Source organism: Dendropsophus ebraccatus, chromosome 12 (genome assembly GCF_027789765.1).
Source record: "Dendropsophus ebraccatus isolate aDenEbr1 chromosome 12, aDenEbr1.pat, whole genome shotgun sequence".
Lineage (NCBI taxonomy): Eukaryota > Metazoa > Chordata > Amphibia > Anura > Hylidae > Dendropsophus > Dendropsophus ebraccatus.
The window spans coordinates 52,338,186-52,350,258 of NC_091465.1; the positions used below are offsets into that span (position 1 = coordinate 52,338,186).

The following is a 12,073-nucleotide window of genomic DNA, read 5'->3' on the forward strand; positions in this document are numbered from 1 at the left end:
CCGATCACTAGAAAAAGCTGTCACGTGCTTCTCTCCCAGGCTCCGTGGACTTTGGACTGTATTTAACAGTCTGACCCCACACTGTAAGGCAGCATTCACACGGAACACTGACGTGGAATGCCTGGATGGTTTTCCAGTGGAACCTGTGGCAAATCTTTGATGGATGTCACTGCATTGTGTACAGTATAGGTGAATGGGAGCTTATGGTTATGTTTGATGTATTTTGTTTGAGAGGACACTGCTGTTGGGTCCTCAACTTCTATCGAAATATTGCAGTGCCTTCTCTTCCAGGGACAAACCTACTTTTATTCTTGTATCTAGTAGCTCCTTCTGCCTTCATTATACCCTAATGGTTCTATATTATCCATGTCCTTTCCTTGTTAAGATTACCATTGGATATTAGTCATTTATTTACGGTGCCATAATTATGTCTATGAACAAAAGTTGCTAGAGAAACTTGTCAGCCCACAGAGGCATGTGGGTATTGGCTGCTTAATATAAAGTGTCAGGAACTGTTTAATTCTGAGGAATACTGCATTTCTGAGCCATGGTCATCTAACACCCACAGATTCATATAGCATTAGATGGATTATGTTTGTGATCTGTATCTCAGGGACCTACAGGAATCGGCAGAGGAAACAAGTCTAATGACTTCTCCGCTTTGCTTCTGTGTTCTCTCTGCTCTTTTTAGAAGGAAATTAGGAATACAATATAAAGGGGTTGTTAGAGACAACATGCTGAATGACCACCACCTCCTGGAGACTAACAATTGATTCCATAGTGTCCAAGCAAAGAGAAAAATGTTCCAGCACTTGAATCCTTAAAATCCAAATCCTTTATTAACAAATCCATAAAAATAACAGTGTGGATAGTGTTCTTGCTAGACTCGTTTTGGCTATAGACAGCCTTGATCAGAGAGCATATTGACATGTAATGATTATGGTTGAAACTGTCTACAAACTCAGCTGATTCTATACATTACAGATACACTTAAGAGGCCTGTACTTTCCTGATGCGTCCTTATGATATATCGCGACTGGAGAAGCTTTTCTGAAGGGGTAGCGTCACACACAGCATTTTGTGATAGGTTGTTTGTTTGTTTTTTCATTTTTGGAGGGGCCAAAGCCAGAAGTGGATCCTAGTAGAAAGGAATATAAAGTTCTTTCCTTATATTTCTTATTTCTTCTTTTTAGTCCACCTTTTGCTGTAAAATAACTAAATGTAAAAGGAGCTCAAAATGCTGTGTTTGGACCAGTCTTTTCAAAGCCAATCTGTACTGACCAATAGCCCTTTTCTAGTCGTTACGGCATGTCAGGTCCTGGGGTCTGCCGGTCTCCTGCGGCTGGTATTCTTGCCTCTCTGCCTTTTTTTCACCATACCCCAGCACGGCTGGTCTAGGACACGGATGCTCTAGGCTCTGCCTCATTGACACCCCACTGCACCGCCAAAATACTGGCAGACCCCAGGACCGGACATGCAGGGAGAGTGGCTGGGCTATCGGGCAGTACAGATTTGCTTTTAAAGGGGTAGTGCAGCGCTAAGGAATTATTCACAGACATAACACACTACAAAGTTATACAACTTTGTAATGTATGTTATGTCTGTGAATCGCCTCCTTCCCAGTGTCCCACCACCCCCGCACGTGTACCCGGAAGTGTGGTGCATTATACATACCTGACGCGTGTCGACCCCCGTCCACGATCTTCTGCCAAGGACGTCATCTTCGGGAGGCCGGCCGAATCGCTGCAGCCGTCCCTAATGCCGGCCCCCCTCTGTCGCGTCATCAGCTGCTCAGCCGCAATTGGCTGAGCATAAATTCAAACCATTGTTAACAAATATATGTTCCTTAAAATCGCTCCATTCCCATGCTTATAACGCTTTTATCCTTTGGTCTATGGGGCTGTGTGAGGTGTCATTTTTTTGTGCCATGATGTGTACTTTCTATCGGGACCTTGATTGCGCATATGCAACTTTTTGATCGCTTTTTATTACAATTTTTCTCAATTTGATGCAACCAAAAATGCGCAATTTTGCACTTTGGGATTTGTTGGCGCTTGTGCTGTTTACAGTGCCAAATCAGGAATGTGATAAACTAATATTTTGGGCAATTACGGACAGGGCAATATTAAACACGTTTATTTTTATTTATAACATGGGAAAAGGGGGTGATTCAAACTTTTATTAGGGTAGGGGGCTTTTTATCAACTTTTTTTTTTTTTAAGTACACTGTTCTATGCAGTATAGTAATACTGCATAAATCAATAAGATAGGCCCTCTATTGCTTTCGGCTGCCATTACGGTGTAGACCCTGGCCCAGGTCAGAAGCGGGGATCGCTCCCCCCCCCCCGCGACGACACCCACTAGACACCAGGGAATAGGCTGTAGTTAGTATTCAGATGCAGCTGTCAACTTTGACAGCTGCATCTGAATACTTAATTAGCGGGCGCAGCGATCGGACCGTGCCTGATAATAGCCGTGGTCCCGGGCTACAAGCGGCACCTGGGACAGCGGTGGTTCAGAACGGGGCCACTCTGAACTCCCCTAGCGACGCCAGAACATACAGTTACGCCCTGGGTGGTCTAGGGGTTAAAAAAAATCAGGGTTTTTTTATAATTTTATGGAAAAACTGATCAAAACGGATGCACACACATGCATCAGTTTAAAAAAAAAAAAAAGCATGGAAAAAACATTGCAAAAACGTAGCTGGTTTCCAGATGTATTACAGCAACCATACATAGTCTCACTGTGGTCACTAGTACCTTGGTTCTCGAACTATTTTGGTTCCATAAGGCAGTTTGAGAATCGAGCAGTGTCTTTCTATAGGAAATAATCTAAATGTGTTTAATTGGTTCAAGCACGAACTAATAATTACCTACAGTACCCATATATTACATTGAAAAGTGCCCAATATAATCTCTACAGTACATAGCACTATACTGTACAGGACATTAGATTTTTTTTTGAGCCAAAGCCAGGTAACAAAGGGAAGATTAAGATTTCTCCTCTTTTCAAATCCATTCCTAGGTTTGGCTTAGAAAAAAATCTGTCAGTCTGTTGGTGTAATAGGGCCCTAACTCCTCACTCATCCTTTACTTTATGAAGTCCCCCCATCCTAGCACTGTAAAGTATGGGCAGGGCTCCAGACTAAAAAATTTACCTGGGAGCCATTGGCTCCTAACCTGAAAAATGTAGGCGCCAAATAGAATATTTGGTCGCCAACATTTTAAACCATGTAAAATTAATGTTATGTTAAATGGGACTTACTGTGTGCAGAGGCCACGGCAGCCTCCTCCTTTAGATCCTTTCTTTTCTTAGTTTGAAAACGTTCAACATGGAAACTTGCAACTTGACAACCATATCCAGTCTGACTCAGTACTTCAGCTTCACTTGGCTAGCCTTTTAATGAGGCTTACTCTTCTGAACTTGAACTTAAAGGGAACCTGTCGACCCCCGTGCCGGGGTGACAGGCTCCCAACCCCCCCGTTAGAGCCCCCTATACTCACCTCATCGCGCCGGGTCCCGCTTCTGAAGATGGCCGGGTCACGGAGATCTCAGCCGCTGCAGCCCGGCGTGCGCTGAGAGATGAGTCCAACGCTCATAGAGAATGACGGGAGAATCCAGCGCTCCGTCATTCTCTATGAGCGTTGGACTCATCTCTGTGTGCGCGCCGGGCTGCAGCAGCTGAGATCTCCGTGACCCGACCATCTTCAGAAGTGGGACCCGGCGCGATGAGGTGAGTATAGGGGGTTGGGAGCCTGTCACCCCGTCACCGGGGGTGACAGGTTCCCTTTAAAAGCTTGCAACAGTCTATACATACTGAGCTAGACTTATGACTGCAGCCATAGTGACCCCCCACAAGATGTGTATATAGATAGATATATCTCTCACCTAGTGACTAATGCAAGTGACCCCCTACAATACAGACACCTGAGGGGCCCTGATAATAATAATTGTGCATATATCTATCTCCCAGTGTCTGCAGCCAGTTTGCCCTACACTTATAGATGGCCCCCTCCTTTTATAGATGCCCCCTCCCTCCCATTATAGATGCCCCCCCCCCTTTCCTCTATGCTAAGCAGTATTTAAAAAAAATAAACACACAAACTCACCTGACAACCCGCTCCCCCGGCGATCCTCTTCTTCTTCAGGCGCTGTCCCCGGCTGATGCGGCGCTGCCAGGGGTGTCCCATCCTATCCCTGGCAGCGCGGCGCGTCAGTGAGCTCCCTGTACGCCGGGGCTGTGACTTCTGACACAGGACCGTCTCTGACGTGCGCTTCCTGTGCCGGAAGTCAGGGCCCCAGGCAGCTCACTGATGCGCCGCGCTGCCGGGCATAGGACGGGACACCCCCGGCAGCCGCGTATCAGCCGGGGATACTTAAAGAGCCAGCGCGCCGCCGCCGGGGCCAGATTTATTAATCTGGGCGCCATTTGCAAAATGTCAGTCGCATTGGCGACCATTTTGGTCGCCATCTGGAGCCCTGATGGGAGATGGTGGTGCACTGACTGTACTTCTACTGTGCTGTATATGCACTCCAGCAGTCTTATACCGTACTGTATGTGAAGCCTCACCAGTGCTAAATTCACCACATACAACCCACCATCCAAATTTTCCTTGAAAATACAGTTTGAGTTCCAAACAGTTTGAGAACCGAGGTACCTCTCTACTGTGATTTAGCAAAACTTTGTCATGTCATAGGGATATATCAAGAGTCTTTATCGATTGTGCTCTGGGTGTTTAGAACCATTTGTTAGTTAGAGCCAGAAAAAGCATTAGGGTGAGCACTTCTCTTCTCATTTCATTTCATTAGAGAAGGTGAATTCTTTACTAGGTCTATGGAGCCATTTTGCTTTTACCATGTCTCTATGATATCTCAGTTTTATGAAATGACAGCATAACTTTAAAACCATAGTGATCCTTGATTAACTCTTACATAAAGTACTGTATCATCATGGGTGGGATAGGGAGAAGAGAAATAGTGGGTGGTGTCAGCCAAGAAAAATGTGTAATGTGTTTGTGTGTGTATATAGCTTAGTTCCTCCTTTTTTTTACTTTCTTGTATTTTTGCAGTTCAAAGAAAGGGATGAGTTAGAATACATCTTTAAGTTTTGGAGAACACCCGAACCAAAGCTCTTTCCTATTGAGAGATATTGGGAAGTAAAGAATCGCCAGTTTTTGGGCAAACGCTACGACTCCAGGAGAGGCGCTTATGACTGGGATTTGAATATGAAACTACATGATCGAGGGGTTAGTGCTCTTATTTACTATACTGCTCCATTTCATGCAGGCTCTTTTCATCCTTTTACAATGCTGAGATTTTTATTTTTTTGCACAATAAACAAGTTGCCAAGCTATGTCTTCTAGGCTGCATTGATTAGCACCATGGATTACAGTCGCTGGAGAGAGAAAGGTGTTGCTTTTATGATACGTGAAGGAATCTATGATGTCCCTAATAAAACCCTGGCTTCTCATATGACTGTGACGCATGTGAGTATTCAGATATTGTTAGCTCTTACAGTACTATGCTTTAGATTACTACTGGTTTTATGTAGTTTGTTGTCACACTGCCAATGGTGACGATCACTAGTGTGGTCAGCTGTGGCATCTCTATCTGGCAGTTTTACCACACTGCTTTCTGTGCCATATTCATACATGTGGCAAGATGCCATAGAGAAGACATGGCAAGGAGAGTTTCATGTATGGCATGTAGATGGGTACTGTCTGCACATCCATAGGTAAGTACACTCCATAATGTGCTTTTCACTTTTTGTAAAAAATGCAGCAGTTGGGGCAATCCACTGATCTCTTCAACTGTTAATGGTGTATATTCTGAGCAGAGACTGGTTACAAGTGGTGTGCCACAAGGTCTGTTCTGGGTCCTATTCTTTTTAGGGTGCCTTCACACCTACCGGATCCGTAGCGGATCTCACTTCTGCGGATTCAAAGCGAGAACTGCTGCGGATCCGGTACCATTCACTCCTATGATAGCACATACTCATGACAGCCCAGCTGAGCGGGACCGGAGCTGGGAGCCTCACTGCAGCCGCGCCGCCGAGCAGGTACTGTATGCTCTCGGCGGCGGGCTGCAGGATGCGGCCGGAGATAGGTGGAAGGGGATGCGGCGGCGGGGCTGCGGACAGTGGGGGGCTAAAGCACATATTCACAGCGGGATGTCAATCCCGCTGTGAGTATGTGCTGTCATAGGGGTGAATAGTACCGGATCCGCAGCGGTTCTCGCTTCGAATCCGCAGAAGTGAGATCCGCTGCGGATCCGGTAGGTGTGAGGGCACCCTTAATATGTTTGTAAGTGACTGTTTGGTAAGTAAGGTTTGTCTGTTTGCTGATGACACAAAAGTGTGCAACAGGGTTGATATTCCTGGAGGTGTCAGTAATATAGAAAATGATTTAGCTTTGCTAGATAAGTGATCCAAACAATAGAAACTGCAGTTTAATGTTTCCAAATGTAAAATAATGCATCCTAAAGGTATCCTATTGGTAGTTATGTGTTAGAAATCACTACCCCTAAATCCTTCTATTCGGAAGTCTTTGCCAACAGCCTTCAAATGAGTCACAAGTGCAACCAGGCAGTAGGGAAAGCAAATCATATGCTGGGCTGTATAGCTAGAGGTCTGGTGAGACCACTTCTGGAATACTGTGTCAAGTTCTGGAGACCTCAGAAGAAAAAAAGGAAAAGAGGGGACATAATCAAAACCTTTAAATATGTTACAGGACTAAATAAGGTTCAAGAGGGAATGGTATTTAATTGAAGGAAAATTTTTGAACTTGAGAACAAAAGGGACACAGTGAGAGGTTATTTTCTCATGTTGCTTCTGTTCTGATCTTAAAGGGGTTGGCCACTTTATAGTAAAATTGCTCAGTGTACAGTATTAGTAAGTGTCACGCCCCTAACCCCACCCTAAACCACAAGACAGGCCCCTAAATCAGTCATAAACGCGATGTTTCGGCGAGTCGATCGCCATTTTCACACTTCAAAATGGTGATTGACTCGCCGAAATGTAGCGTTTGACTGTTTGCTGTGCTGCACTATTTGTTAATGCTTTGCATGTTGATGGAATAAACACTTCTTTATCTATCTATCTATCTATCTCTAACTATAGAGAGATAGACAGACAGATAGGTAGGAGATAGATAGGAGGTAGGTAGATAGACAGGTAGGTAGGTAGATAGGTAGGTAAAGCCCCCCTGTGTACCAGAAAAATAGAAAAGCATACTCACATGGCAGCACAGCAGTGGATTTCTCACCAGTAGTGGCTACTTGCACAGCCTCACACACAGCTCCCAGCCCCCGCAGCTCCTATGTCCAGTCCCGCGGCCCCTGCAATCTCTTCTCTCCTGCTTGTCCCGGACAGGTGACCTCATCAGCAGCGAGGAGAAGATAAGCAGGGGAGAAGATGGAATGCCAGTGCTGCGGGGCTGGAGATAAGAGCTTCGGGGGCTGTGCGGTATGTGAGCTGCCTGCTTAGGGCTTTGAAAGGGACAGAATGTGACCTGTCAGTGGCCACTGACTGATACTGAAGGCCGCAGCTGCTGAGTGTCAGATGACCTTCAGTGTCAGTCAGTGGTCAGTGTGTGGCAGCAGCGGCACCCCCTTCCCACATGTAACTGCGGCACCCCCCAGGGACCCCTCACTATGTCCAACACCTTCCCTGTCAGCTAGCCTTCCCCCACCATCCCTGGAATAAGCACATACTCACTGCAGTTCTGTTCTTCAGCCCTCCATCAGCGTCTCCTTGCTCTCGGCTCTGCTGGTGACGTCACTCTCCTGCTCCGCGCCGGAACGCAGGGGATGAGAGACCTTTTGTGACCGGAGGCAGAATGCAGCTTCCGGCCACTAGAGGAAGCTGTGCACAGCCCTGCATCTGCGAGCGCTCACCAGGAGCAGACGCAGTTAAAGGGACAGGTATGTTTTGGGAAGCGGGACACTTGGGGCCCGTTCCGGGACAGCGGGACAGGACCCCGAAATCGGGACTGTCCGCTGGATCCGGGACGGTTGGGAGGTATGAGTATATACAGTGAATAGACTTACTAATACTTTGTACTGACCTATTTTACTATAAAGTGGCCAACACCTTTAACTATTTTACTTCATGGTTGCTAATAACTGAATAAATATGCCTGGGTTAAATATGTATATCTCTCCTAAGGCAGTAAGAAAGGAAATACAGTGGTGCCTTGGATTACGAGCATAATTCGTTCCGGGATCATGCTTGTAATCCAAATCCACTCTTAAAACCAAAGCAAATTTTCCCATAAGAAATCATAGGAATGCAGACAATTGGTTCCCCACCCCAAAAATTATTTTTTTTATTCTGAATAACATGTAAAACAGATGTAAAAAACATTTATAAACAGCTGAATATGTGATATTATAAGATACTGTACAGTACAGCAATCATCATGTGGCGTATAATGTATAGTAACCGCATAAACCTGATAACACAGCAGCAGTTTGTACAGTAGATAGAGGATGGAGCTGCAGATCCCCATAATGCAGTAGCACAACAGACTAGAATAGAGAGGCAGGGCTGCTGTCAGAGGTCTATGTGGTCACATGAGATCAATGGAGAAGGGGTGTATGTTGAGCATGGACCAATCAGGACTGACAGAGACTGCAGGACATATGTTGACACATACATGCAGCGCTCTCTGTCCAGGGAGAGAGGGGTTAAATCTATTGAGAGATTACATTCACAGTCCTGTCCCCTGATGTAAGCCCCAGCCTGAAGTGGATCTGCTATGATTTGGAAGGTGAGGGAGACTTCCTGGGTCAGAGTACAGAGCTGTAGACCCCGCTATGCAGACTATGCCCCTCCTCCACTCCCCCTCCCACCCAGTACAGGGAGCTCTTAAACCAAAGCAATGCTCTTAAACCAAGTCACAATTTTAAAAAACTGTGAGCTCTTAAACCAAAACGCTCTTAAACCATGTTACTCTTAAACCAAGGTACCACTGTACTATAATGGCATACTAGATTGACCCAGTCTTTTTCTTCTGAAAATCTTCTGTGTTTCTAACTTTAAGCATAGGATTTGACTAAATCATGCCATTTTTAGCCCACCCTTCTGGTTAGCTCTATTAGAGTGTTGACCTTTGACGCTAGATAACCTTTGGACCCCTCCCCCTAGTAATGTTTTAACACTTCTGTAATCTGTCATTCTCTAACCTTATGGGACAGGATAATGGGTTTGTCTAGTTTTAAATGAACATGTTCATTCTTTGAGCAAAGAGCAGAGGCGCAAGAGAAATCCCATTGAAGAAATGGCACAGGCAGAGTGACAAGCAGAATCCACAGCGCGGACCCCGCTCGTAAATTCAGCCTCCTTTTTCGGTGTGCAAGGTCTATTATACTTAAAGGGGTTATCCAGGCTAAGAACAATATGTCTGCTTTCTTCAAGAAGCAGCACCACTCTTGTCCTCAGTTTCAGTGTGGTTTTTAGTAGCTCTTGCTTACCCAAGTCCCCCTGTCAATTTTTGTCACGATCCAGTAAGTTTTGGGGACTGTTTTTCTATTCACACGTTTTCTTGACTTCCTGGTTTGGATCATTTGAGCAAGGGAATACATAGTTTCAACATGAATTTTATACGTTTTGCTCATCAATATATTTTATGAGGAACATTCTAATAGGACACTGGCCCTATTAGATAAGGGTGGTCGGGGAAAAGTTGTCAGTCACTATTTGGCAGTTTGTTTCTGAGCTGGAGGAGTCCATTGTGTGGGGGAGATCTGTGCTGTTCTCTCCCTGGATGCTGGATGACTGTATATGAGCAGCAGTGTAATATGAATATATTCTGTGTAATATAGAGGAGGAGGAGAAGACATAAGTAGTGCAGCAGTAACCTCTGTCTCTGGGAGAAGATTTGTGTGTTTTTCTTCAGTGTTCTATTGCTGCAGCTGTGTGCAGCACGCACACAGCTGCAGCATTAGAACACTGAAGAAAAACACACAAATGGCTGCAACAGGTGTGTGTGTGTGTGTGTATATATTTGTGTATGCTATGGCTGCAGTAGGGTGTGTATGTGTGTGTGTGTGTGCGTGAGAGAGTCAGAAATTAAAGAGTTCTGGGCAACAGTGAAAAATCCAGGAGGGGACAGGGGGTGGTTGGTTCATAACAAAAGTCCTATTTGCCCATCCCTATGCCCCCTCTGTGACCCCTCTGTCACTGTGTGTGGCCCCTCTCTTACAGGTATCTGGCATTGTTAGCCATGTATATTTGAGTATGGTGAATATTAGTTAGAAACATAGAAGTTTGTCATCAGGGAAAGACCGCCTGCTCAATCTAGTCTAGTTGTAAGTTGTTCAGGACATGGAGGCTGGAGACTGGCTGCACCCACTGCACACACACAGGAGAATCTGCTTTATATCTTTCCTTATTCCTTCAGAAGTCTCCCCAGATTATGTAGGACTCCTCAGCCCTGCAGTCAACACATACAGTTAGCTCTTCTACAGTACATTGCATAGATGCTGTAGTGCAGATGAACGGAAATATGGCCGCTCGTCTGGGTTACATCACCTATGCAATGCTGAAGAGCTGACTGCCACTGAGGTCTTGTGCTACCTCTGCATGTATGTACAAGCTCTGCTGCATGGGGGGAGATGATGATGGGAGTAGTGGTCGTTGTTCTCTCCTTCCATAGAGCACAGATGGTCTATTTCTTCTCCCCAGAATGCTACACTGCTATTAGGCAGCCGGATCAATTTTTGTGATTCTATTGGCTCTAAAGGACCATGTGATGTTCCTGAAGAGCACTGTCAATGGCTTAAAAGGAACATGTGATACAGAGTGTAACAATAGGAATTTAGACAGCCATATTGAAATTAAAGAGGACCTGTCACCCCCCGTGTCGGGGTGACGGGCTCCTAAACCCCACCCGCTAGAGCCCCCTATACTTACTCCTGCGATGAGTCCGATGCACATAGAGACTGAATTGGTGAGTCCGACGCTCCATTCATTCTCTATGAGCATCGGACTCATCTCAGGAGCACGATCAGGTAAGTATAGGGGGCTCTAGCGGGGGTCGGGAGCCTGTCACCCCAGCACGGGGGGGTGACAGGTTCCCTTTAACCATGAGAAAGGGGACCAATTAGAAAAGACTCACTGCCAGGACTGTCTGGTGCCATGACACGTTCTGTGAAGTATTAGCACAAAATGGAGGACAGGAACATGTATTGTGACAACACAAATAGACATTTTTAGAACTACAGAACTTCCAGTGCAGCTGGAGAGGTGGTCAAAGTCTGGGAAAATGACTAGACTGAACTGGAAGTACATGGGTGGTATGTATAACTTTGGGAAAGGGAGATAAAAAACAAGGGAGATATGAGGGGGATACATAATGAAGAGGACAGCACTTGGTGCCCTCAATATCCATGAGGACATCAGGAGGCTGCCTGCACAGAATGATGTAAGGCTGGGTTCACACTGCATTTTTGCAGTCGATTTAACATAACCGTTTTATATTAAAAATAGGATGTAAAAACGGATGCAATCTCCTGACTGACACTTTTTCACGTACTTTTACTACACTTTTTTATTATTGGCCAAAGGACCGTTTCTAGCAATGCTCCTTACCGATAACCTGCCTGTGTAAAAGAGCCTGTAGACTCTTTAAAACTTTAAAACTTTTACTGATTGATTTACACCACTCTTGTCCTTTTTCTCCTCTCTGCCTGCCCTGTAAAACAAAGATATAAAGTTCTTGTGGTTGGTTGTGGAGTTAATTGGTTCCTGTTGGACCGCTATCTCTGCCTCCATAACCCTGAACCACTGACCGACCTGGAAAAAAAACAACAACTTTTGCTTGCATTGTTTTGTTAAACTTGTTAAGAGTGCCTATTTTAAAGGTATTTTCTGATGATTTCCTTTAAGCACAGTGCTGTCATCTGTGTTACTTTAAGCCCTTTCCATGGTAGTAATAAAGCCTCTTGTATTTCTGGAGTCCTAATCAGTTTTGTGATTAGATAGCGTTTTCTAGGAGACCTGCATCTTTCCAGAGACAAAATTATCTTCATTTACTGGGAAAATGAGGTTGATTATCAGGACACTTCAGTGACT

The 12,073-nt window shown here is 45.2% G+C and overlaps 1 protein-coding gene across 2 annotated transcripts in view; it reads left to right on the top strand.

The window, feature by feature from the left end:
* The window catches only part of DNAAF3 (dynein axonemal assembly factor 3), a 45,469-nt gene that overhangs the window by 26,176 nt on the left and 7,220 nt on the right, over positions 1 to 12,073 (top strand). For both annotated transcript variants that reach the window (XM_069947091.1, XM_069947090.1), the window contains exons 6-7: positions 5,070 to 5,246; positions 5,364 to 5,486. In XM_069947091.1, the coding sequence (XP_069803192.1) occupies positions 5,070 to 5,246; positions 5,364 to 5,486 (300 nt within the window). The remainder of the gene's footprint in view (positions 1 to 5,069; positions 5,247 to 5,363; positions 5,487 to 12,073) is intronic.